Raw genomic sequence first — 27,187 nt, 5'->3', positions numbered from 1 at the left:
AATGTGATGCTGTCCATAGTTGGTAACCATATGACTTCTCAAAGCTTACTATTGTATTAAATATTAACTCTGACCTTCTTAAGGATTACATTGTATTCCAGGGAAATATATTAATGATGTTTAGAAGTGTTAGGAATCCTACTTGATAGCCTTAGTGATCTTTGTTATGAGAATTATAATGGAGCTGAATTAGGTACTTTTAACCAGGTAAATTTGACAGTAAATGTTTTAAGAACAGAGCAACATTTTGGGGGGGTTTCTCCTGCTATTCCACTTAGTGCGTATATATGCCTTCTGACAGTGGGTGCTACCAAGTCTGAAATATACTGTACAAATTTGGGGGTGGGGAATATTATGGAAAGAACTGAAATGATTTTTTAGATTTCTATATCATTTGACAAAGTCAAATTATTGTTCATGTGGATTTGTGTGTGATGACTGCTTTGAAATGCATTGCTGAAAAATGAAGTGAAAAATTAGTTGAGAACCACAGAGAAAATTTAATGAACTTGCTGAAGAATCCCATGTATTCCAAATGATTTAATGACTTAGTATTATTTAATATTATCACTTTGGGCAATTAAGAAATTTTAAAGGATAACCTTGATTATATATGATTATTACTTTATGCTCTAGTTTTAGAAATTAATCCCAGTGAGATAGGTTTTTTTTAAAAAACAAACATTTATTGTGGCACATGTTTGACTTTGATCATTAGTAATAGCTAACAGTTTTGGAGGTTTCTTAATGTTATGTACAAGCACGATGCTAAATTACTTACATGGGTATCTCAATTCTATTAGGTAGATATTATTTTTATCCTTTTTGCATGCGAGAAAACTGAAGGTCAGAATCTTAAGTGTCACACTGCTACTAAAAGAATATATTGTATTTCGGAAGAATGAGGTTTTTTAATTATTTGGCACCAAGGTGCATAAAACAAGGGCAACTTTCATCTGAGGGGCCATCTCACCCTCCCAGGCTATAAATTCCCTGAGAACAGAATCTTCTCTTCTACTGTGTCTTGCACATAGTCAGTACTTAATAAATATTTCCCAAATAAATGGACCCTTATGTCCTAAGAAAGAACTTTTACTGAGGAAGAATTTCTTAATCAATAACCATAATCTGTCATGGTCTGTATGTAATCTGTTCTTCAATTGTTCCCAAATAAGAGGTAAGAACCAAACATGAAATGCAAATTGCTAATCTAGACATGAACTTGGCCCTTAAAGTCTGATGACAAAGACTAGCCAAATGGATAAGATTTAAAAACAGTCTTACACCTTGATAAACACTGTAATAGTACTTTCTCTTATTCTGTGAAAGGCCTTCCCCCAAATACTCCTTCAAGGAGTCAGTTTCTTGAATTAAACAAAAGCTCGATTCAGTCAGTGCTCAGCTTCATAATAATTATCTGTTAGGTCTCTTGCAAACCAGCTCTTTGCCTGCCTGATAGTTGTTTATAAAATAATTGCCACCTAAGTATCTCTAAAATCCAAGTAAGGTGGTTCAGTTCAGTTCAGTCGCTCAATCGTGTTCCAACTCCTTGCTACTCCATGGACTACAGCACACCAGGCCTCCCTGTCCATCACCAACTCCCAGAGTTTACCCAAACTCATGTTCGTTGAGTCGGTGATGCCATCAAACCATCTCATCCTCTGTCATCCCCTTTTCTTCCTGCCTTCAATCTTTCCCAACATCAGGGTCTTTTCAGATGAGTCAGCTCTTCGCATCAGGTGGCCAAAATATTGGAGTTTCAGCTTCAACATCAGTCCTTCCAATGAACACCAGGACTGATCTCCTTTAGGTTGGATCTCCTTGCAGTCCAAGGGACTCTCAAGAGTCTTCTCCAACACCACAGTTCAAAAGCATCAATTCTTTGGCACTCACCTTTCTTTGTAGCCCAACTCTCACATCCCTAGATGACCACTGGAAAAACCATAGCCTTGGCTAGATGGACCTTTGTTGGCAAAGTAATGTCTCTGCTTTTTAATATGCTCTCTAGGCTGGTCATAACTTTCCTTCCAAGGAGTAAGTCTTTTAATTTCATGGCTGCAGTCACCATCTGCAGTGATTTTAGAGCCCCCAAAAATAAAGTCTGACTGTTTCCACTGTTTCCCCATCTATTTGCCATGAAGTGATGGGACCAGATGCCATGATCTTCGTTTTCTGAATGTTGAGCTTTAAGCCAACTTTTTCACTCTCCTCTTTCACTTTCATCAAGAGGCTCTTTAGTTCTTCTTTGCTTTCTGCCATTAAGGGTGGTGTCATCTGCGTATCTGAGGTTATTGATATTTCTCCCAGCAATCTTGATTCCAGCTTGTGCTTCATCTACCCCAACATTTCTCATGATGTACTCTGCATATAAGTTAAATAAGCACAGTGCAAATATATAGCCTTGACGTACTCCTTTCCCTATTTGGAACCAGTCTGTTGTTTTATGTCCAGTTCTAACTGTTGCTTTCCTGACCTGCATACAGATTTCTCAAGGAGCAGGTCAGGTGGTCTGGTATTCCCATCTCTTTCAGAATTTTCCTCAGTTTATTGTGATCCACACAGTCAAAGGCTTTGGCATAGTCAATAAAGCAGAAGTAGATGTTTTTCTGGAACTTGCTTGCTTTTTTGATGATCCAGTGGATGCTGGCAATTTGATCTCTGGTTCCTCTGCCTTTAAGGTAGTGCTAGTGATAAAGAACCCACCTGCCAATGCAGGTGACATGGGTTCAATCCTTGGGTTGGGAAGATTCTCTGAAGGAGGGCATGGCAACCTACTCCAGTATTCTTGCTGAAGAATCCTGTGGACAGAAAAGCCTGGCAGGCTACGGTCCACGGCGTCACATAGAGTTGGATACGACTGAAGCGACTTAGCATACAGGGACGCATGCATTCTGTGCTGCTAGTAGACAGACTGGGCACCTGGTACCCTTTACTTCAGTGCTATAATGCTTACACCTGGAGAAACTTCTCCAGTAACAAAATATTAGTACAAAGAAATGAAAAGGGACTAAAAATAACTGCATGCAGGCAGTTGGGGGAAACAAAAAGAGCAAAAACCCCAACTGCCCCTTTTGAGGAGCTGGAAGCAAAAAGAGCGTCTCAGGAGCTTTGGCTCTGCACATGCCCCCTGCACACACCACCACCAAAGAGGTGGGCAAAACACCTAAGCCTGATCCCTGAGCACACCTCTACTCACATCCCATATAAGGAACCAGCTCTACCATCTACCAAACAAGGGAACCTGTTACTTGTTCTTGCTCCCTCCTGCAGCTAGCACAGGAGCCCCAATACAAACCTTGCCTGAATTTCTTGTCTGGCCTCTAGTCAATTTCTATTGCTTGGGGAAGGCCTAGCACCCTGGTCGGTTTCACTGCCTCCCATCATCAGCTGCCTGAAGCACTGGTTCCCGACTCGGCTGTACAAAGGAATTATCTGGGGAGTTTCACAAATTACTGCTGCCTGGGACCTTCTTCCTCCCACCAGGAGATTCTGACTTAATTGGTATTGGGTATATCCTCGGCATCTGGATTTTTAAAAGTGATGTAGCTGAAGTTGGAAACCTTCAGCCTAACCCCTGCAATCATCTCCTGACCCTTCTTACTCCAACTTGGCTCCAGTCTACTCCCCATCCTGTCCCTTTTTCTTCTCCATAGTTGGAGTAATCTTTTCAAACTGCGATTGTAACTGTGTCACCTCCACCTCCTTAAAACCTGGGGGCTTCCCAGGTGGCCCTAGTGGTAAGAATCTGCCTGCCACTGCAGGAGACATAAGAGACGCAGGTTTGATTCCTGGGTCAGGAAAATCCCCTGGAGAAGGAAATGGCAACCCATTCCAGTATTCTTTCTAAAGAATCCCATGGACAGGGGAGCCTGGTGGGCTACAGTCCACAGGTTGCAAAGAGTTTGACACAACTGAAGTGACTGCATGAACCCCTTAAAACTTTTCAAAACTTTCCCAGTAATGTCAAGCTAGAGGCCCCAAACCTGAAAATGGCTCATAAAGCCCTCCTTGTTCTTTTTTTAAGTATTTATTTATTTGGCTTCGTTGGGTCTTAGTTGCAGCAAGTGAGATACTCAATCTTCCTAGTGTCATGTGGGATTTTCAGTGGAGGCGTGCAAACTCTTACTGGCATCGTGTGGGATTTAGTTCCTTGACCAGGGACTGAACCCAGGCCCCCTGCATGGGAGTGCAGTTACAGTCACTGAACCACCAAAGAGGTCCCCAAGCCCTCCCTGACCTTGTCATCTCTTTGGCCACACCATTCTTGACCTCTGGGCTCCAACACATTTATTTTTTAGTTCTTCAACCATGCCATGCTCTTACCACAGTGCCTTTGCACACACTGTGCCTAGTGAAGCTCTTCTCCCATTCCTTGCCTAGTTAACTTTTAGCTCATCTTTCAGCTGTCAGCTCATCATTTTTCTGACCTGTTATATGCTCTTATAACACCACATAAACTCTGCTTCATAAGACTTATGGCCAGTGAGATTTTATGCTTATTTCTATGCTGGTTCCCCCATTGAAGCTCCTTGAATGAAGAAACTTTGGGTCTATTTCTGCTTCACATGGTGTTGCTAAAACCTTCCACACTGGCCTATAATTATACCCTCAAATTAGTTACTGAAGGAATATGTATGAACGAATGAAAATATGCTTGACATCAGATCTATCACAAGTTCAACTGATGTCAGCTCCAAAATATCTCCAGGACCCATTTATTCCTTTTTGTCTGCCCTGCTGGTCCAAGCCACCATCATCTCTGGTCTAAACTACTAAACAGTTTCCTCACTGGTCTGCAGACCCTCCCTCTTTTTCCTCTCCAGTGTTCTAACAGCAGGCAGACTGATCTTTTTAAATCCCAAATAATATGCTACCCCTCTGTTCAAAATTATTCCAAGTCTTTCCATTGTTCTCAGAATAGAATCCAAGCATCTTACCACTCTCACCCTCACTGACTATCCACTGAACTACACTGGCCTCGTTTCTGTTCCTCAAACATGCAAGCCCTTTCCAACTTTCAGGCTTTAGCACTTACTGCTGTTTATATGATTCATTGTTATTTTCCAGGGCTCAGCTAAAATTATATACAGATATTCCCTGACTGCAGTATTAAAAGTAATCTCCCTTGGTTACATTCATCACTGTTTACTTCCCTAACAGCACTGCTGCTGCTGCTAAGTCACTTCAGTCGTGTCCGACTCTGTGTGACCCCATAGATGGCAGCCCACCAGGCTCCCCTGTCCCTGGGATTCTTCAGGCAAGAACACTGGAGTGGGTTGCCATTTCCTTCTCCAATGCATAAAAGTGAAAAGTGAAAGTGAAGTCGCTCAGTCGTGTCTGACCCTCAGCGACCCCATGGACTGCAGCCTGCCAGGCTCCTCCGTCCATGGGATTTTCCAGGCAGGAGTACTGGAGTGGGGAGCCATTGCCTTCTCCGCCTAACAGCACTACTACAGTCTAAAGTTCTTTTTAAAAGCTACTTGGTTATGCTCCGTATGGGCTTTCCAGGTGGTGCCAGTGGTAAAACAAACAAAAATGCCGCCTGCCGATGCAGGAGACTTAAGAGACAATGGGTTCAATCCCTAGGTGGGAAAGATCCCCTGGAGGAGGGCACGGCAACCCACTCCAGTATTCTTGCCTGGAGAATCCCATGAACAGAGGAGCCTGGCCAGCTATGGTCCATTGGGTAGCAAAGAGTCAGACATGACTGAAGTGACTTAGCTCATGCTCCATATCCCCCATTAGAATATCAGCTCCATGAAAGCAGATGTCTTGTTTATCCTGATCACTGTATTCCCAGTAGACAGATAGTTTGTACTGGGTGTTCAACCAGTAACTGAATCATCTTACGGCTGCCAGCTTCCAAGATGGATCCCAGTGATTCTTGCCCTCTGGTGGTATCCATGCCCTTGGGTCTGACTCCCCTCCCACACTGCTTCAGGGCTGACTGTAATATGACCTTCAAGTTTAAGTCATAAAAGACATTGCAGTTCCCACCTTCATCTCAGATTACTCATTCCAGGGGAAGATAACTGTCACACCATCAGGATGCTCAGCATGGAAAGACATCAAGACACCAATCCCCAACCAGCCTGTGACAACCATGTGAACCGTCATACTTGACAACTGTATGAGTGAACATACAGTTCACTGTATGCTGGAGGGTGGATCCTCCAGCCCCCGTTGAGCCTTCACACCATGAAGCTTTCACTGTCATAGACTGCTACCTTGAGAGAGACTCTGAGTAAGAACTGCCCACCTGAGTTCTCAAACCCTAACCCACTGAAATGATGAGAGGTAGTTATAAAAATCATCATTATTGATGTTTTAGGTCACTGGGTTTTGGAATGATTTGTTATTCCACAATAGAAAACTAACATACACACCCCATGAGTGATAAACGGAGCCCTGAATATTTCAACGTAAATTATCTCTTGAATCGGTCAGGCTTCAAACCTCATTAAGCAGGGAATGATCCTAGGCCACACTTTCAAGTACCATATTTTCCATATTTCTATCAGAGGCTTTAACAATCTTGCAGTACAAGTGGGACACTGTGCAATTAGCTTTAATTGCTCTCCTGTGAATTCTTCATTTGGTACTGTCTTTTCTCTCTCCTGAGGCTCTGCCATATGAGTCTTCTTCCCATTTCTCATGAAACTTGCTCAGTTCAATTTAAGAGCCAGTTTTGGGAGTGTGACACCTCTGCATATGACCCAGACTGATGACTTAGCAGTTGCTTGCTTGAACAGGTTTTTAAGTCTCTGAGCCTCTGTTTCCTCTTCTGCTAAACGGAGTTGGTAAAAATACCTACTTTGTGGGGACAATACGACTCATTGCAACGGTAAGCGTGACACGCATATGAGTAAGTCACTTAGCGCTTTGGGCACGTGACAAATATTTTAAATTTTAGCAATTATCCTAAAATGCGGACTCTGATCTCTATTTTATAGACAGAAAGTTTCAGAAAAGTCGAGTGTCCTGCCCGACACCACACAGCTAGAATGTGCCAGGCCTGTAGCACTCTAAGGCCTGAATTCTGCTCACTGCCTCACACTGCTCCATCCATGGTTCTGCCACCGCCTCCCAGCTGCTCTTCTCACCTGCTGGCTGTGTCTTCTCCTGCCTGAGTTAAGCAGTCCGACAGACTGATGCTAAGCTAATCATCAGACAGAGGATGCTAAGCTAACGTCCTCTGAAGCTGACTGGGTTGCCCTCTTGACTCTGATCCTATAACGGCTCTGATTATGCAGATTCAACTTTGCAGGCTCCTGTAGCTCCTCTTCAGTTCCAGGCACTCTTGCCCACTCTGCCAATCTGCATTTGGCTTCCCACTTCTGTTCTACCTTGCTCAATCAGGCCTGGTCCTCTTGGGCTTCCTCCCTGCTCCCCTACCCCACCCCCCACCACAAACCTCCCCCTTCTTCTCATCCACTGCCTCTGGTATGTCCCCCTGTTTCTTTTGCTACCTGCAAGTCTTATCCATTGAGATCAAGCTTAGGTCCCCACGGGCGCATTCTGCTCCAGGCCCCAGTGTTCTCATCTTTCAGCTGCTGGTCCTCTACTTGGCACTTTTTCCTAGGGAGCTCAGCAGTAAAGAATCTGCCTGCCAACGCAGGAGACTCAGGTTTGATCCCTGGGTCAGGAAGATCCCCTGGAGAAGGAAATTGCAACCCACACCAGTCTTTTTGCTGGGAAAATCCCATGGACAGAGAGGCGGTGGGCTACAGTCCATGGGGTTGCAAAGAGTCAGATATGACTTAGCGACTCAACAGTAGCAGCAGCAACCTCTGATAGGTTCATCATTGCCTCATCTTCCCAGTTAGACTGTGAGCTTCCTGAGGCTGAGATCATAGTATGGACTTCCTTTTACCTCCTCCCGTGGCACTTAGCCTGGGTGTTTTCTTTGCTAAGCATTCACCTGATTCGATAGGTTTGGAAAGAATTAGGAATTGTCTTTTAAAAGTGTTTACCATCCCTTTGGAAACTAGAGGTCACCTAGATTCCCTCATACAAAGGAAAGAGATTTCACACTCAGTCAGCCTCCAAAAAGTGCTTCTACAGGGATGGGAGCCCCACCGATGCTTCCCAACCACCCCTTCTCTTTTCCAACCCCACAGCCCCAGGTAGTGTCCTCCACCCGAAGCTGACTTTCTTTAATATAACCCCTCCAAGGTCCCCTGATTCCTTCCACTCCATACCTCCTTCTCCAATGACCTATCTCAGCCCTCACCCTCCTCCCTATCCCCTCAGCTTCCTCTCTTCTCAGGCTCCAAACTTCTCTCACCTCCCGGAACCCAGATTAGCCAGCTTGCAGCTTCTTATCCCAACTCGCCCTGTTACTCTTTGGCCCCAATCCCAGCTTCATCCATCACCACCCCTATGCCTGGCTCCACTCCCCAAGATCTGCCTGGTTCTGCTGGGTTCCCGCTCTTCCCAATTGCTATTTTTTCCTGTCCCCTTGGGACTGAGTCTCAGCCCTGCTCTGTCATTCCCTCCAGGCTGCAGCTCTTTGTTCAGGGGAGAAAAAAAGAGGGGTAGATTCTTCCCATTCCACATCCCATTCCTCTCACCATACTTTTACTAGTTTTGTTATTTTTAATTTTAAGATTAAAAAAAAAGTGGCTCTTTTTAAAGAAAACTGTTGAATAGATAGTAGTACAAGTGATGCTCAGCTGTGACAGAGGTAAAATAGCTTAAAGGTCCAGTACAGACCTTGGGCCAGGGCTGAATTCTGTGTCTGAAATTGCCTGGGTCTGGGTTTTGCTTCTCCTGTTTCCTGTGACTTGGGGCTGTCTCTGCAACTTGGTCACTGTAAAGTGGGGGAAATAATAGCATTTACTGCAGAGAGCTGTTGCTGCTGCTGCTGCTAAGTCGCTTCAGTCGTGTCTGACTCTGTGTGACCCCATAGACGGCAGTCCACCAGGTTCCCCCATCCCTGGGATTCTCCAGGCAAGAACACTGGAGTGGGGTGCCATTTCCTTCTCCAATGAATGAAAGTGAAGTCACTCAGTCGTGTCCGACCCTTAGCGACCCCATGGGCTGCAGCCCACCAGGCTCTTCCATCCACGGGATTTTCCAGGCAAGAGTACTGGAGTGGGGTGCCATTGCCTTCTGACCAAATATATGCTTGCCACCATGTAAGAGACCCAGAAGTGTTGGGGTTTACTCATTCAGAAAGTCTGTCAATAGAGCAATGGATACTGTGACTAAAATCCAAAGTGTCAGTGATTACAGGAATGCAGTCAAGTTTAAGGTCATAACCACATGTACTCCCAAGGGTCATATCTGTGGGGGGCCTTGGCCCCTCAGCACTCACACACGGGCTGCAGCATGGAGAAATACTACAGAGGGAACTTAGAATTTTTGAAACATACCTGCAAATATTAAATAATTGTCGTAAATCCATTTAAAATAGAGTGAGGGGAGGAAGATCCTCTCAACAGTATGGCACAATAACAAATTTGTCAAGTGACAAGGGGCTCCAAGGAGTGGTCAGACTCGAGCTTGCTATCTACCAAGGACATTTATGAATTTTCAGCCTGAAAGTCTCCTGTATGAGGAGCTAGGAAAGAAGGATGTAGCCCAGGGGCAGCTCTCTAAACTCTTCTTCCTGCACCAAACACAAGTGAATACCCCTCCCTGCCAATGTGACAGGTCCCAGACGTGCTCCCTGAGACAGCAAGCCCACAGAAGATGCTCAAATTTGGCCCAGGCAGAGTTGCTCTCAGACAGTAAGAACCCTTGATCTAACTTACCCGTCTTGTAAAATGGCAAAGAATAGTCTCTTTGGTAAGAGGTTTCTTTATACCATGGTTCGGCAGGCTTTGAACATCTTCGAAAACAGATGTACTGAATGAGAGTTTGTTGGTCTAATTGAGGCTGATACTGACTTTTCTTCTTAAACGGAATGTCCAAGTCTATGAGAGGTCTAAATGAAAATAGAAACAGCTTGCTAAATGCCCACCTGGTAGAAGAAAAGCATTTCATTTTCTCATCAGCTGAAATCCATTCCCTAAAAGTAGCCCGGAGGCTACCAAGATAGTATTGACAAGACTCTGTAACTCCAAGGTTAGCCCTAGCAAACTTGTCAGTAGACGGTTCAAGGATTCCAGACTCTTGTTCTTCCCTTTAGCATCCCTCCTTCTTTCTAATCACAGGTCACAGAAGGTGACCGGCATCAAAACTTCCTCTGGATCTGTTCTGGCATGGTTATTTCCCAGTACCCTTTTGAAGTGTAATTTTTGTTTGCATATTTAGTTCCCTCAAGGTGCTACTGCTTTATTTTGACCAGACTAACCACTATGGTGCATATTGGTGTTTGATTAGCCTGAAACTGGTTATAACCTTCCTGTACCTCCAGATGAGTATAATGTGAGCTGTGGGCTTGTCATATGTGGAATTTATTATGTTGAAGTATGTTCCCTTTATGCCCAGTTTGTTGAAGGCTTTAATCATAGCGCTCAACATCACTAATCATTCAGTTCAATTCAATGCATTCGCTCAGTCATGTCCGACTCTTTGCGACCCCATGTATCACAGCATGCCAGGCCTCCCTGTCCATCACCAACTCCCAGAGTTCACTCAAACTCATGTGCATCCAGTCGGTGACGCCATCCAGCCATCTCATCCTCTGTCGTCCCCTTCTCCTCCTGCCCCCAATCCTTCCCAGCATCAGGGTCTTTTCCAATGAGTCAACTCTTCGCATGAGGTGGCCAAAGTATTGGAGTTTCAGCTTCAGCATCAGTTCTTCCAATGAACACCCAGGACTGATCTCCTTTAGGTTGGACTGGTTGGATCTCCTTGTAGTCCAAGGGACTCTCAAGAGTCTTCTCCAACACCACAGTTCAAAAACATCAATTCTTCGGTGCTCAGCCTTCTTCACAGTCCAACTCTCACATCCATACATGACTGCTGGAAAAACCGTAGCCTTGACTAGATGGACCTTTGTTGGCAAAGTAATGTCTCTAATCATTCAGTTCAGTTCAATTCAGTCCCTCAGTCGTGCCTGACTCTTTGTGACCCCATGAATCGCAGCACACCAGGCCTCCCTGTCCATCACCAACTCCCGGAGTTCACTCAGACTCACATCCATCAAGTCAGTGATGCCATCCAGCCATCTTATCCTCTGTCGTCCCCTTCTCCTCCTGCCCCCAATCCCTCCCAGCATCAGAGTCTTTTCCAATGAGTCAACTCTTTTCATGAGGTGGCCAAAGTACTGGAGTTTCAGCTTCAACATCATTCCTTCCAAAGAAATCCCAGGGTTGATCTCCTTCAGAATGGACTGGTTGGATCTCCTTGCAGTCCAAGGGACTCTCAAGAGTCTTCTCCAGCACCACAGTTCAAAAGCATCAATTCTTTGGCGCTCAGCTTTCTTCACAGTCCAACTCTCACATCCATACATGACCACTGGAAAAACCATAGCCTTGACTAGATGGACATTTGTTGGCAAAGTAATGTCTCTGCTTTTGAAATGCTATCTAGGTTGGTCATAACTTTTCTTTCAAGGAGTAAGTGTCTTTTAATTTCATGGCTGCAGTCACCATCTGCAGTGATTTTGGAGCCCAAAAAAATAAAGTCTGACACTGTTTCCATTGTTTTCCCATCTATTTTCCATTAAGTGATGGGACCAGATGCCATGATCTTCATTTTCTGAATGTTGAGTTTTAAGCCAACTTTTTCACTCTCCACTTTTACTTCCATCAAGAGGCTTTTTAGTTTCTCTTCACTTTCTGCCAGAAGGGTGGTGTCATCTGCATATCTGAGGTTATTGATATTTCTCCCGACAATCTTGATTCCAGCTTGTGCTTCTTCTGGCCCAGCATTTCTCATGATGTACTCTGCATATAAGTTAAATAATCAGGGTGACAATATACAGCCTTGATGTACTCCTTTTCCTATTTGGAACCAGTCTGTTGTTCCATGTCCAGTTCTAACTGTTGCTTCCTGACCTGCATACAAATTTCTCAAGAGGCAGATCAGGTGGTCTGGTATTCCCATCTCTTTCAGAATTTTCCACAGTTTATTATGATCCACACAGTCAAATGCAAGTCAAAACCACAATAAGATATCACCTCATACCTGTCATAAAGGCTATCATCAAAAAAACTAAAAATGACAGGTAGTAGCAAGGATGTGGAGAAAAAAAAGTCATCATGCACTGTTGATGGGAATGTAAATTGGTTACATCAACTATGGAAAGCTGTATGGAGATTCCTCAAAAAAAAAAAAAAAAACTAAAAATAGAACTACCATATGATCCAGCAATTCCACTTCTGTGTGTTTATCCAAAGGAAACAAAATCACCATCTCAAAAAAGATAACTGCTCTCCCATCTTCACTACAGCATTATTTACAATGGCCAAGACATTGAAATAATCTAAATGTCCATTGATGAATAAATGGAAAAAAATGTGTGAAATGTATATACTATGAAATACTATTCAGCCTAAAAAAGATGAATAGCCTGCCATTTGTGACAATACAGACGAGCCTTGAGGACATTATGCTAAGAGGCAAAGAAAGACAAATACCGTATGATCTCACTATTATGTGGAATCTAAAAAAACTGAACTCATAAAAACAGAAAATAGCATAGTGATTGCCAGAGGTGAGGTTTGGGGCCTGGAGGAAATGGATGAAAATGGTCAAAAGATACAAACTTACAGATATAAAATAAATAAGTTCTGGGAACGTAATGTACTGCATGGTGACTATAGTCAACAATGCTATATTGTATATTTGAAAGTTGCTAAGAGAGATAGACCTCAAAAGTTCTTACCACAAGAAAAAAATTGTAACTATATGAGATGATGGATATTTATAAACATAGTAATCATTTTGCAATATGTACAGGCTTCCCTGGTGGCTCAGCTGTAAAGAATCAGCCTGCGAATGCAGGAGATGAGGGTTCAATTCTTGGGTTGGAAAGTGAAGAAGCAAGTGGCCACCCACTCCAGTATTCTGGCCTGGAGAATCCCATGGACAGAGGAACCTGGCGGGCTGCAGTCCATGGGGTCCCAAAAGTTTGGACACAACTTAACAACTGAACAGCAACAACAACATATACAAAATCACTATGCTGCATACCTTAAACTAATAAAATGTTATATATAAACTATATCTCAATAAAACTGGGCAAAAAAGGGTTTCAAAATACCATCTCATTCTATTTTGTGTAAATCTGGAGGATTTTACATGTTATCTATCTCTGGGTAATGGCATTATGGATAATTAAAAAAAATTTTGATTATCAGTGTTTTCAAATGTTCTAATGAACACGTGTATTTTTGTACTGTAAAGTAGAGAAGGTGAGCTACTAGAGATGTGAAAAAGATTAAATCTTGGGTGAGATTTAAGAACATCCTAATCCAATCATTTTGAGTAGGATGTCATCTTACTTGATTGTATAACCGTGATTAATCACACTGAAACGGGTGACTGACACTATTTAATCATAATGGATTATGTTTATATACTTGGGTAAAACTTGATTGTGATGTGCCTTCTTTAAAGAGGAGAGTCTGTTAGCAGAAATGGGATGCCTCTGCCTGAAGTTCAGGAAAAGAAAGAGCAAGACTCTGACTCTGTGTGTGGTACTGGACAGCGGAGCAATGCTGGATGGGCCGGAGATGTTCTGTTGAAGACAGGTGTGGAGAAGCACCAAGAATTCCTTCCCACCTCTACTTGCTTTTGTTTTGTGCTTAAAAGGTTCTTGGTCCTAGAAAATGGGTCCCTTACATGGTGGGTGGGAGCACTTCTTTTCCTATGAAAGCTTGTCTCCTGCTGTGAAGCAAAACATTTGCCTTCTGATGAATGGATCAGTCTCTTGTGAGTTTGTGTTCTGCCTGTTACTGTCATCTGGTCACTTCTATGCCATTGACAGCCATGGATGGCTCCCGAACCGGATCCTGGTGAGTGCTCCTACACCCACCCCTCCTAGACTGGCAGCCTATTCTGACTTTGTCCTGGATGTTTCTATGGAACCAGAATCATCTCCATTTTCAAGAATACTGATGGTGTTCTGGAGACAAGACTTTTACTCAAAAGGGGGACTCTAATTCTGAAAATATCACATTGGTGGGAGAATATATCTGGGGAAGGTAAGCCATAGGCATCTGTCTGTTTAAATTATGAGTATAAAGAAGTTAGGCCTGGTCCTAATAATTGCATGATTTCCTGTCTTGTTTGTCTGTTTTGGTTTCGCTTGTCTTTTCCTTATTCTTAACCAGAAGTTTAATAAAGTCATTGGTTGACAAAACATTGACTAAGTTTTTCCCTAAGACTAATCTTAGGCAGGCTCAAGTCTTGTCAGAGTCAAGGTTCCCTTTGCCTGAGCGTTCTGTGGTAGCAGGAGGGGCAGATAATGCAGCTGAGGGAACGGTCAGAGTCCACAGAACATGTGTGGAGAGTGCCCTGTGGAGCTGGCTTCTGGAAGAGGGTTTCAGTTGTTTCCTTCCTTGTTTATGCTCTGGCAGAGATCATGCTCCTACCAAGATTTTGATATAAGAATGTATTTGAATTAGAACAAAGAACCTTGAACTGGGAATCAGAAAGTGTGGATCAATTCACAATTCAGCTTTTACACCAACCAGCTACATGTCAGGCAAGTCATGTCATTTCTCTGGCTACATCTTATTTATCAGATAGAATCAGAATTTAAAAAGCTAAAGCTACTTCCAGTTTGGTCATCTATTAAGTTTAGTCTGTGTGCTATTCTGTCGTTGCTATGGCTCCCTTTTCTTTACTTGAAGAATAATCAGGAGTTGACTATGTCAAAGGTAATTAAGAGAAGAAAAGTAGTTCCTAAAATACACTATGATGATGAACTCAAAATAATAGCAATCACATTTTGAGTGCTTACTATGTTCTGGAATTTTACATCAATTATTTTATTTAACAGGTAAGCCTACTGATATTCAGAATGGATGAAAACTGCCTAAAATCAAATATTTCATAAGTTATTCAAATTGATGTTTCTAACTGGATCATTGAAAAAGCAAGAGAGCTCCAGAAAAACATCTATTTCTGCTTTACTGACTATGCCAAAGCCTTTGACTGTGTGGATCACAATAAATTGTGGAAAATTCTGAAAGAGGTGGGAATACCAGACCACCTGACCTGCCTCCTGAGAAATCTGTATGCAGGTCAGGAAGCAACAGTTAGAATTGGACATGGAACAATAGACTGGTTCCAAATAGGAAAAGGAGTACATCGGGGCTGTATATTTTCACTGTGCTTATTTAACTTATATGCAGAGTACATCATGAGAAACGCTGGGCTGGAAGAAGCAAAAGCTGGAATCAAGATTGCCAGGAGAAATATCAATAACCTCAGATACGCAGATGACACCACCCTTCTGGCAGAAAGTGAAGAGGAACTAAAAAGCCTCTTGATGAAAGTGAAAGAGGAGAGTGAAAAAGTTGGCTTAAAGCTCAACATTCAGAAAACGAAGGTCATGGCATCTGGTCCCATCACTTCATGGGAAATAGATGGGGAAACAGTGGAAACAGTGGCTGACTTTAGTTGTGGGGGGGGGGGCTCCAAAATCATTGTAGATGGTGACTGCAGCCATGAAATTAAAAGACACTTACTCCTTGCAAGGAAAGTTATGACCAACCTAGACAGCATATTAAAAAACAGAGACATTACTTTGTCAACAAAGGTCTGTCTAGTCAAGGCTATGGTTTTTCCAGTAGTCATGTATGGATGTGAGAGTTGGACTGTGAAGAAAGCTGAGCACCGAAGAATTGATGCTTTGGAACTGTGGTATTGGAGAAGACTCTTGAGAGTCCCTTGGACTGCAAGGAGATCCAACCAGTCCATTCTGAAGGAGATCAGTCCTGGGTGTTCATTGGAAGGACTGATGCTGAAGCTGAAACTCCAATACTTTGGCCACCTGATGTGAAGAGCTGAATCATTTGAAAAGACCCTGATGCTGGGAAAGATTGAGGGCAGGAAGAGAAGGGGATGACAGAGGATGAGATGGTTAGATGGATCACCGACTCGATGGACACGAGTTTGGGTAAACTCTGGGAGTTGGTGATGGACAGGAAAGCCTTGTGTGCTGTGGTTCATGGGGTCGCAAAGAGTCAGACACAAATGAGCGACTGAATGAAACTGAACTGAACAGCCTCCCCAAACTAGAAAATAGCATTGAAGTGCCTGCTTTTTTCCCCTTTCTGTTAAAATCACTGCAGAAAGGCAGAAACTGGTTAGGCCAAATTTGTGACTTTATTGAGAAGGAAAATGAATGTCAGGAAGATTAAGTTATTTGATTGAGTTAAAATGTTAAACTAATGGTATTTCTTACATTCCTTTGATGATTTAAATAATTTTATATTTATTGCTAATTATAAAAGTAATATATGTTCATCATAGAAAAATCTGGAAAATAAAGAAAAAGATAAAAAATGAAATACAAATATCAATAATCTCACTATTCATGAAAAACCAGTGTTAACAGTTTGGTGTATTTCCTTCCAAATTTTTCCATGCATTAAATAATAATTATTATTGTTATTATCATTGCAAATTGTGATTCCCAGTTTTTCATTTATTAGCCTAACTTTAGTACATTAAGATTTAGGAAAGTGTCTTACCTGGGAGATCTCTTCACACTATAATCATAATGGACTCTTGCCAGCTGCCCAGTGTAATAACCACGGAGATCCTTTCCTTGGTGAACAATGAATATACTAGTGGGGACAGGAAGGAGAGTGAGACAAAAGGAATTAATATTATTAGCTCTTTACAGAGGAAAACCAGTTGTGGTATGGTAAAAAAATATATTCAGTCTCTATCCTCAGTTCCTGGCACAAAGGTCCTAAAATCCTTGGAATCTTTTGATAGGAGTATCTTTTGTTATCCAATTTTCAGGATTCATAAAGAAATATTTGACTTGTCAGGTATTAGTTTCAAAATATCAAGAAAAAAATAAGAGAATATATAAGGCCAGTGGGGCAAATGTTGATAATTATTGAAAGATGGAAATGGATAAATGGAGATTCTCTATACTATTTTTTTCTACTTTTGATATTTTTATGAACTTTCACAGTGTTTAAAGAGAAACTCTTATAATTAAATATATAGGGGCTAAAAATGAAGCAGCACTGTGAAGGTCAAAGCACAAGTTACTTGTAAGCCTGGAGGAGGGGTTCCAGCCTTGCCTGGGAGGCTTGGGCTGTGAGGATGTTCGGAAGCACAAGCATAAGTGAGTAAGGTGGAGAGTGGGGGGAAAGCTTCTGGGGCGTGAGATGAGCTGGGTGTACGCAGCTGAAACACAGCAGTGTCAGGAGAAGTCGAGGGCTCATGGTGCCCAGATCTCACATTTTGAAATACATCTTCTTTATAATTAATTACTTTTCTTTCAGATGATAGTTCTAGCATTATGTTGCTGTTGTTTAGTTGCTAAGTTGTATCCAACTCTTTTTTGACCCCATGCACTGTAGCTCACCAGGCTCCTCTGTCCATGGGATTTCCCAGGCAAGAGTACTGGAGTGGGTTCCCATTTTCTCCTCCAGAGGATCTTCCCAACCCAGGGATCAAATCTGTGTCTCCTGCATTGGCAAGTGGATTCTTCACCACTGAGCCACCAGAGAAGCCCTACAGCATTATACTGACATCTTAAAACTATATGTAGTTGTATTATGTTATTTACAGATTTTATTTCAGGAGAGTATCAGAGTCATTACGAAATATTTATTATAAACCAAGGGAGTGTGTCATCTGAAAAACTGAGAACCATTGATATAGGTAATAGGGAATCTTTGTAGGATTTTAAAGAAAATCCATGATGAATGCAATTTTTGTTGAAGAGAGATTCTGCTGGTGGCAATGTGGAAAACAAATCTGAAGACGATCTGACTAGAGGTACAAAGATTGGTCAGGAGGTAATCATAGTAATGTATGTGGGACGTAGGGAAGCTTTGAACTCTGTGGTGGAAAGTTCACTTGGGGAGGAGAGGCCTGACTAAGATGACTGCTAGGAGAGAGGGTTGAGGATGAAAAAGAAGGAGGACATCAAGACAAGGCTTCAGATGCTGGGAAACAGGCTGCCACTCACCAGGAGACAGAAGGCAGGAAAGGGAGCCTTCTTGAGATGACGACCGTAGAGTTTGTGGTATTTGGGGTCTTTGGGGACCTTCCATAGGTTCTTACTCAGTAGGTGCCGTAAGAATTCAAGAAGAGTCAGTAGAAGGTAGTACATAGTTTTGCATGGAGTAGCTCATCAAGTACGTGTTGAATGATGAATGGAAACTTAAGCTATGCCTCCAGTTTGACCAGAATTTATTAACTATGCATAATGTATACTACAGCAAAAAAAACCATCCCAAAGGAAAAGAAAACCAAGAAGGCAAAGTGGTTATCTGAGGAGGCTTTACAAATAGCCAAAGAAATAAGAGAAGCAAAAAGCAAGGGAGAAAGGAAAAGGTATATCCAACTAAACGCAGAGTTCCAAAGAATAGCACAGAGATAAGAAGGCCTTCTTCAACAAACAGTGCATAAAACTAGAAGAAAACAGCAAAAGGGGAAAGACTAGAGATTTCTTCAGGAAAATTGGATATCAAGGGAACACTTCGCCCAGAAATGGTAGAGACCTAGTAGATGCTGAAGAGATCAAGAAGAGATGGAAAGAACACATGGAAGAACTGTACAAAAAAGATCTTAATGAACCAGATTACTACAATGGTGTGGTCAGTCACCCATAGCCAGACTTTCTGGAGAGCAAAATCAAGTGGGCCTTAGGAAGTACTGCTGCTGCTGCTGCTGCTAAGTCGCTTCAGTCGTGTCTGACTCTGTGCGACCCCATAGATGGCAGCCCACCAGGCTCTGCCGTCCCTGGGATTCTCCAGGCAAGAACACTGGAGTGGGTTGCCATTTCCTCCTCCAATGCATGAAAGTGAAAAGTGAAAGTGAAGTCACTCAGTCGTGTCCGACTCTAGCGACCTCATGGACTGCAGCCTACCAGGCTCCTCCGTCCATGGGATTTTCCAGGCAAGAGTACTGGAGTGGGATGCCATTGCCTTCTCCATTAGGAAGTACTAGTGTTAATAAATCTAGTGGATACAATGGAATTCTAATAGAACTATTCAAAACCCTAAAGGACGATGCCATCAAGGTGTTGCATTCAATATGTCAGCAAATCTGGAAGACCCAGCAGTGGCCACAGGACTGGACAAGGTCAATCCTCAACCCAATTCCCAAGAAGGGTGGTAGCACAGAATGTGCTAACCATCACACAATTGCACTCATCTCCCATGCTAGTAAGGTCATGCTTAAAAATCTTGTATTCTAGGCTTTAGCATTATGTGAACCCAGAACTTCCTGATGTCCAAGCTGGGCTTAGAAAAGAAAGAGAAACCAGAGATCAACATTTGCTGAATCATAGAGAAAGCTAGGGAAATCCAGAAAAACATCTACCTCTGTTTCATCAACTATGCCAAAACCTTTGATGGAAGTGATGGAAATACCAGACCATCTTCCCTGTCTCCTGAGAAACCTGTACACAGGTCAAGAAGTAACAGTTAGAACCCTGTATGGAACAAATGATTAGTTCAATAGTTCAATATTGAGAAAGGAGTATGACAGGGCTGTCTGCTGTCACCCTGCTTGTTTAACCTATATGCTGAGCACATCGTGGAAAATGCTGCTCTGGATGAGTTACAAGCAGGAATCAAGACAGGCGGGAGAAACATCAACAACCTCAGATATGTGGATGATACCACTCCAATGCAGAAAGCAAAGAGAAACTAAAGAGCCTCTTAATGACGGTGAGGGAGGGGAGTGAAAGAGCTGGCTTAAAACTAAATATTAAAAAACTAAGATCTTCATTTTGATATTTGGCAAAACTAATACAATTATGTAAAGTTTAAAAATAAAATAAAATTTTAAAAAATTAAAAAAATAAATAAAAAATTAAGATCATGGCATCTGGCCCCGTTACTTCATGGTGAATACAAGTGGAAGTACTGACAGATACCTTATTCTAGGGCTCTAAAATCACTGCAGACGGTGACCGCAGCCATGAAATCAGAAGACGATTGCTTCTTGGCAGGAAAGCTATGACAAACCTACACAGTGTGTTGAAAAGCAGAGACATAACTCTGCCGACAAAGGTCCATATAGTCAAGGTATGGTCTTCCCAGTGGTCACAGATGTTTGTAAGAGCAGGACGGTAAAGAAGGCAGAGCAACAAAGAATTGATGCCTTCAAACTGTGGTGCTGGAGAAGGCTCTTGAGAGTCCCTTGGAGAGCAAGGAGATCGAACCAGTCAGTCTTAAGGGAAATCAACCCTGAATGTTCGTTGGAAGGACTGATGCTGAAGCTGAAGTTCCAGTATTTTGGTCATCTGATGCAAACAACTGACACATTGGAAAAGTCCCTGATGCTGGGAAAGACTGAGGGCAGAAGGAAAAGTGGGCGGAAGAGGATGAGATGGCTGGATGGCATCACCGTGCAGTGGACATGAACTTGGACAAACTTCGGGAAATGGTGAGGGACTGGGAGGCCTGGCATACTGCAGTCCATGGGGTTGCAAAGAGTCAGACATGACTAGGCGACTGAATAACGACAACAGTGTGCCCTGCACATTACTAGGTTCTACAGATACAGAGCTGAATCAAAAGCAGTCCTTGTCCTCATCACGCTCTTTATGTGCTGAAATCATGACCTGAATAAAGGGTCATTGGGGCACCAAAGAGGGAGGGCTGTCTAGGGTTTGAGCAAGTCAGTAGGAGAGGGAAGAGATTCCAGGTGAGGGAATGATAGAACCCAACTCTCGGACAGAGTTGTGATCAGAGTGGAGTGTGTGAAGGCCAGTGGGGACTTTGCTGTCTGGCTGGTGCAAAAGGCCAAGTGCTGTCAGCAGGGCGGGTCTGCCTGTCTATGCAAACAGGACCTCAGGGAGCTCTGATTTGCAGAAAAACCACAGTCTGTCTGGGCCTGCCCAGTGGCTGGGATAATATGACTGAGCCCTGAACAGTAAATAACAGCAGGGGATTAAGTCACAAGAAGAAAGAGGAACTGGCACAATAATAGGGAACAAATGACATTCCTGAGGGCATGGGAGTGGGAGACACAGATTTCTTAGGTGCCTGTCCAGTTTTCAAGCCCCACCTTGGGAAGATTATCTCATTGGATGCTCTGTGAAGCATCCACCTGGAGTTCCAGAACAACACTGATTTCTCACGGTTGCTATACCATTTGCACTAGGCTGTGTTTTGACTCTGGGTTCTTCCCTGGCATGAGTCCGGGTGAGCAGCCTAAGCCCTGCTCCTAGAAACGGTCTGTACAAGCCGTCTAAGACTGGAGAAGCCCCTCACCAGCACCAGGTAACGTGCCCACCCCAAGTCCCTTGGGAGTCTCCCTGGGTAGCTTTTTTATTTTTTTAATTTGTTTTATTTTGGCTGCAACACGTGGCATGTGGGATCTTAATACCCTGACCAAGGATCCCACCTGCAGCTCCTGCAGTGGAAGCGGAGAGTCTTAATCACCAGACCCCCAGGGAAGTCCCTGTCTGGGTAGCTTTTGAAGTGGAGAGAGTAGGAAAATGTGTAAGCAGGTGGGTGTTGGAGGCAGGGCTGGGTGAGGTCGTGGAGAGGTTTGAGGAATGAAGGTGTGGTATGCTTTTCTTCCAACTCTTTGGGTACTTTCCAAGTTCCCCCACGTGGCCTTCACCTCAGAGAGGAGAAAGCTCTAGATGAATGTGGTAACATGTCAGTGGTTTGGAAGAGAATTTTTATGTCCTAAAAGATAATGCCTGGTCTGGCCTGGCAGTCAGTCCTCCCAGAGGCTGCACAGTACCTGGCCTCTTCTGAGGAGGGGCTGGGGGTGAGGAAAAAATCGATTAATGAGTAGGAATGGTCTGGGAGCCCTGCCCTGGACTCTGCTCAGACCCACTTTATTGACTTGGCTTGTAAGATTGTTGAGTCAGCTGTAGAAAGGCCTTTTCTCCTCCCTGGGTGGGAGTAGGAGTCCGGGCACAGTATTTACCAGTCCCTGACAGCTTGGCTCTTTGAGGTTACACATTCAGTCTAGACAAGAGCAAACCTGTTCCCTGGGAGGGTGAATGTAACCAGAGCAGGATCTGGGCTTCCCCGCAGGCAGAACTCAACACCCAAAGGGGAGGATCCCTCTGGGACCTGAGGCAGCCCGGGCCACTGAGATGGTGCAGCCCTGTGTCTGTGCTGGGCCTCATCGTTACAAAGCTTCGCAGAGATGATCTCATCTAACTCTCGCAGTCCTGTTGCTAGGTAAACATTGTTAACACCCTGTTATAGAAAAGGAGACCAAGGCTCACAGAGGTTAAGTGGGCTTTCTAAATAACACCCAGCTGATAAATGCCAGAGGCATGAGTCAAACCCAGTTCTCTGAACTCCAGATCACATCCAGAGTCATCTCTGTGTTTGTGCGATGACTTCTTTTTCAGAAGAGTTCAGCGTACTTTTGTGTGAACTCTGTGATTCACTGTGGGCAGACAGGAAGTGGATGTCCTGTACCAAAGCAATAGGAAGAGAAGTAGATCCAGCAGTGTAACTGGAGGCTGCTTTCGGTTGAATAAAAACAGTGCTTACTGCAGGCTCTGAAGTGTGCTAGATGCCAGGGCTGCAGTGATGAGAAACACTGTCTTTCCACCTGAGAGTTCATGATCAGGCAAGGAAAACCCTCCTCAGGCCTAATCATATAGAGTGAGGGTAAGTGCTGCACCAGTCAGGGAACAAAGGCTCAGGGGGAATGAGTCTCTTACTAAGGACAGGAGCCGATAAGTACAGAGATGGGAGGCCACCATTCCCGCATCCTCATGCTTTCATTCCCCAGACTCTACTAGCTTCACAAATCTCCTCAAGGAAGAGGGAGCCTCAGTTTCCTCATCAATAAAATGGGGTGGGGAGGGCTTCCCTGGTGGCTCAGTCGTAAAGAATCCACTTGCCAATGCAGGAAGCACAGGTGTGGTCCCTGATCTGGAGAGATCGCACATGCTGCAGAGCAGCTAAGCGTGCTACAACTAGTGAGCCTGTGGAACCACAGGCTCTAGAGCCCGGGAACCACAACTACTGAGCCCCCGCGCCCTAGAGCCCACGCTCTGCAACATAACAAGCCATGGTAATGAGAAGTCTGGGCACCACAACGAGCAAGTAGCCCCCGCTTGCCACAGCTAGAGAAAAGCCTGCATAGCAACAAACCCCCAGCACAGCCAATAATAAATAGATAAATGAAATTTTAAAAAATTATAAAAATAAATAAAGTGGGGATGATGCTATCTCTGTTAATGACTACATGAAAGTCAACAAGACGTGTGAACGTCCTCGGTGACTGAAGTATCCCATTGCTGTTGCCATCTATCATTCAAGGCAGGATGATCTGATCTTCACAGCTGCCCCTTGATGTCTCAGAGATCATTTCAGTTGATGTTTTTAATATTCATTTAAGCCCAAAACAAATTCTTTGTCTTTTGCACACCACAGTGAGTTTAATCCAACCTAAGTGATCTTTCCAGGAGCATCCTAGGCCCCGCAAGTCAACACAATGCTCAGCCCTGCCCCTGCGTGACAAGGCTAAGATAATTTGTATCTAATGTGTGGTTACTACTCCTTGTGAATCACTTAATATTTAACTTTATGAGGTGCCCCTACTGGTTTGTAATTCAGTTTTCCCTACTATAGCCCAAGGGTTAGGCATTTAAGGATGAATTAATTGGGTAAATGCTTACAGAGAGGAGCAGCAGAGGGCAGACCTTCTGTGGATACTGTCAATCACCAGGAGGCCAAACCTCAAACACATGCCAGAATGAGTTTTTCTCACTGATTCATTCATTTTCAGTTTTCCGACAAAGGTACACAGAGCTCCTACCAAGTGTGGCAGTCTGCTAGGCAGAGTGGCCAGTGAAACAAGCCCCGCCCTGGGGGCTGACCTGGGGATGTCAAGGGCAGTGACCAAGAGCGCAGATGTTGGCTCCAGACTAGCGGGTTCAAATCCTCCTTCTGCTAGTTCACTATGGTGGAATCTCAGGACAGTCACTTAACCACTCCTTGCCTCAATTTCCTCCCAGTCACTGTGAAGATTAAATGAGTTGATATATACTTGGAACAGTGCCTGCCACATATTAAGGGCTGTAAAAGTGTTAACTATTAATCCAGTGGGTGATCTAGACAGGAAATAAAGAAACAGAAAATACCTGAAAGTTATGATGGGAGTCATACAGGAAACCAAAAACGGTGTGAGAAGGAGAACTAACAGAGGTGATGAGGTCGGTGAAAGGAAGAGACCTCCCCCAGCCTGGATGGTACCACCTTCTGCTCACTGAGCAGCTGATAACAGTGGAGACATGCTGAGTGAAATCGGGCTGGTTGAACCGAGTAAGAAGAGTAGCAGAGAGTCCAGAAGGCAGTGATGCAGGGGAAAGGAACATGTCCCAAAACCCTGAGACATCAAAGAGTGTGGGCCTCCTGAAGCAACAAGAAAGATCATGGGGCTGAGGTTAAGAGGAGGTTGGAGAGATCAGCAGGGTCTGTTTATGTAGGGCTCTGCAGGCCCTGGCAAGTGTTGAGGCTTCATGCAAAATGCAATAATTGCAGGGTTTGGTTTTGTTTTGTTTTTTGACTGTGCTAGGTCTCTGTTGCGGCACTTAGGATCCCTAGTTGTGGAGTTCAAACTTAGTTGCCCCCAGCACGTGGGATCCTAGTTCTCTGACCAGGGATAAAATCTGTGTCTGCTGCGTTGGAAGGTGGGTTCTCAACCACTGGACCACAAGAGAGGTCCCAGATTGCACGGTTTTATGCAATGGAAGGCTCTGATCCCATTTATATTTTATGGGGTTCTCTCTGGAGAATGGATTGGAGGAGGACCAGAGTGGCCATCGTTGTAGGGGAACAGGAGAGAGGCAGTGGTGGTCTGGACCAAGTGGTGGCTGTGGAGATGAAGAAAAACAGTCAGATGGAGATACACCCTAGAGGCAGAATTGAGGACCCTGCTGATGGACTGGTCCACTCTGTTGCAAGGCAGGAGAGACACAAAATAGACAGAGACCTGCCCCACAGGGAGCACTCAAGTGGCGAGTGGGGGCCCCAGTCTAGTGCAGGCACACTGTGCCTCTCTGATGGATGAGCCCAAGAGAGCTGAATGCAGCCCAGCCTGAGGATATCAGCGGCCCGGTGCCTTCTGCACTGTGTTCCACCCCAACCCTCCAGCTCCCCAAGGGCTGCCCTAAGTCAGGTCCAGTGATTCTGACTTGGTTCCATTTAGCTCCAGGCGGCAGCAGCCAATGGAGGATTGTCTCCATTTTCCCCGGGAGATGAGACCACAATTAAACAGGCCCGACAGTGGTGGGCAAAAATCTCAAACACACCCACGGAAAGCCAAGGGCATGTGAGGAGGCAGAAATCAAGTAATTCTGGAACCCACCCCTTTCTCTCCACCCTGCTTTCCTCTGCATGTGCATTTCAGGGAAGGAAGGATAGGGACGATACTTTCTCTAAAATAGGACTCTTTTTAGAGAAAGAACATCTTTTTAAGAACAAAGCATCCTTCCCTTCCTCCTTCAGTGATTTCTGGAAGCAAAAGGACATATCTTTGATGACTAAACATTGTGGAAAATAACTAAATACTAAAATTTGGAGTTGCCAGTTTGCTTAGATGCTGCCATAAATGTTGGATTTTTTTTTCTTAAACAGCTTTTTCTAAACCCAAAGAAACTTCAGTAGAACCTCTGGCAGCAGTTATCTCTAAATCAGGGAGCAAGCAGCAGGACGAATAATTCTAGCCTCCCAGGAGTCTGTCTTCCGTGCTGCAGCTCTGGAGGTGTCTGCATTTGGAAGACCATTACCTGGGTGGGATTGCTGGGCGGCGGTCAATAAATTCTCGTAGCCGGATGGCAGTCATGATGGATAAGATTCTGAAAAAAAAATTTAAGTGAAGTTTCTTATTGCAAGTTTATACACATTTCCCAGGCATGCCTACCTAGTACTACAAAGTCTGTCTTGAAAGTAGAAGGGCCATTCATAGCTTCTGCTAGACTATTTAGGGAAGGAAATAGACTCTTTAAAAAAATTATTTATTTATCTATTTATTTGTGGCCTTCTTCAGTTGTGGTGAGCAGGGGCTACTCGTCATCGTGCTGCGCGGGCTTCTCATTGTGGTGGCTCCTCTTGTTGCTGAGCATGGGCTCTCGGATGCTCGAGCTTCATTTGTTGTGGCATGTGGGCTCAATAGTTGTGACTTAGACTCTAGAGCACAGGCTCAGTAGTTGGGGCACTTGGGCTGAGTTGCCCTGAAGCACGTGGGATCTTCTGGGATCAGGGACCAAACCTGTGTCTTCCGCATCGGCAGGCAGATTCTTTACCACTGAGCTGCCTGGGAAGCCCCAGGAAATAAACTCTAAAAGAAGCAAAAAGAAATGGAAAGCATAAGCCAATACACAGACGCATGCTTTTCTTTAACAGTAAAAAGTACTGTGTGAGTTGGGGACACAGCCTCCTTTGTCATTCTTCTTGAGGTATCTTCCTACTGCACCCGCTTTTGGGCTAAGCTCTGCATCTTCCACATGCCCTCATAACTAGAGTTCTGGAAATGAGTTAGATGTACTCAAATCAGATGTAATTGAGATTTGGAAGATGAAAACGAGACAGGGGCTGATTTCTGCTTCTTTGCCTTTTTCTATTGGCGAAACTGGTTAAGACAATGTGATATTTCTTTATGCAGCAGAATGCCAGTGTCCAATCTCCAGCTTTGACGGTGGAAGAGGCAATCGTGTTGAAGCAACGCTGAACGCTGTGTTTAGAGTTCAAATACCAGCTTCTTGAGGGCAGAGAGGGAGCTGGAGTGGCAGTGTTGTTAGCTTTGGGACCAGGTTCTTGAACTCAGTTGTCTGGAAGCAACTTCCTGATCAGGGCACAGGTAGCTGCTTTTATGATGGGTCAGTTTTGTGAAGATGTTCTAGAAGCTTCCTGGAGGCCTTCCTCAGGGCCTACTCTTTCCAACACTTCAAATGATTTTGTAACCATCTCTATCTACACTGAACTCTTTTCTGTTCATATGCTGGCTCCAGTTTAAACATATAATACATAATGTTTCTAGTCTAAATTTTCATTTTGCATCTGCTTATGTACTGGAGAACTTGCCATAGAAAACCACTGCATCTAAGTATTCACTTGAGAAAGGGTCTACAATGGGGCGGACACTAAGTACCTGG

The 27,187-nt window shown here is 43.9% G+C and overlaps 1 protein-coding gene across 2 annotated transcripts in view; it reads right to left on the bottom strand.

The window, feature by feature from the left end:
- SPMIP3 (sperm microtubule inner protein 3) overlaps nt 1-25,878 on the bottom strand; it is a 29,569-nt gene extending 3,691 nt beyond the window's left edge. The window contains exons 1-3 of one of the 2 annotated variants that reach the window (XM_005910640.2): nt 25,823-25,878; nt 16,602-16,697; nt 9,759-9,931 (exon numbers count right to left, since the gene is read on the bottom strand). In XM_005910640.2, coding sequence (XP_005910702.1) covers nt 9,759-9,931; nt 16,602-16,697; nt 25,823-25,878 — 325 coding nt within the window. The remainder of the gene's footprint in view (nt 1-9,758; nt 9,932-16,601; nt 16,698-25,822) is intronic. The other variant, XM_014483265.2, reaches the window with a different exon arrangement.
- Between the last annotated feature and the right edge of the window lie 1,309 nt (nt 25,879-27,187).

This window comes from Bos mutus, chromosome 16 (genome assembly GCF_027580195.1).
Source record: "Bos mutus isolate GX-2022 chromosome 16, NWIPB_WYAK_1.1, whole genome shotgun sequence".
Lineage (NCBI taxonomy): Eukaryota > Metazoa > Chordata > Mammalia > Artiodactyla > Bovidae > Bos > Bos mutus.
The sequence above is the reverse complement of the archived record's forward strand: the minus strand, read 5'-3'. Positions and strand labels throughout refer to the sequence as shown.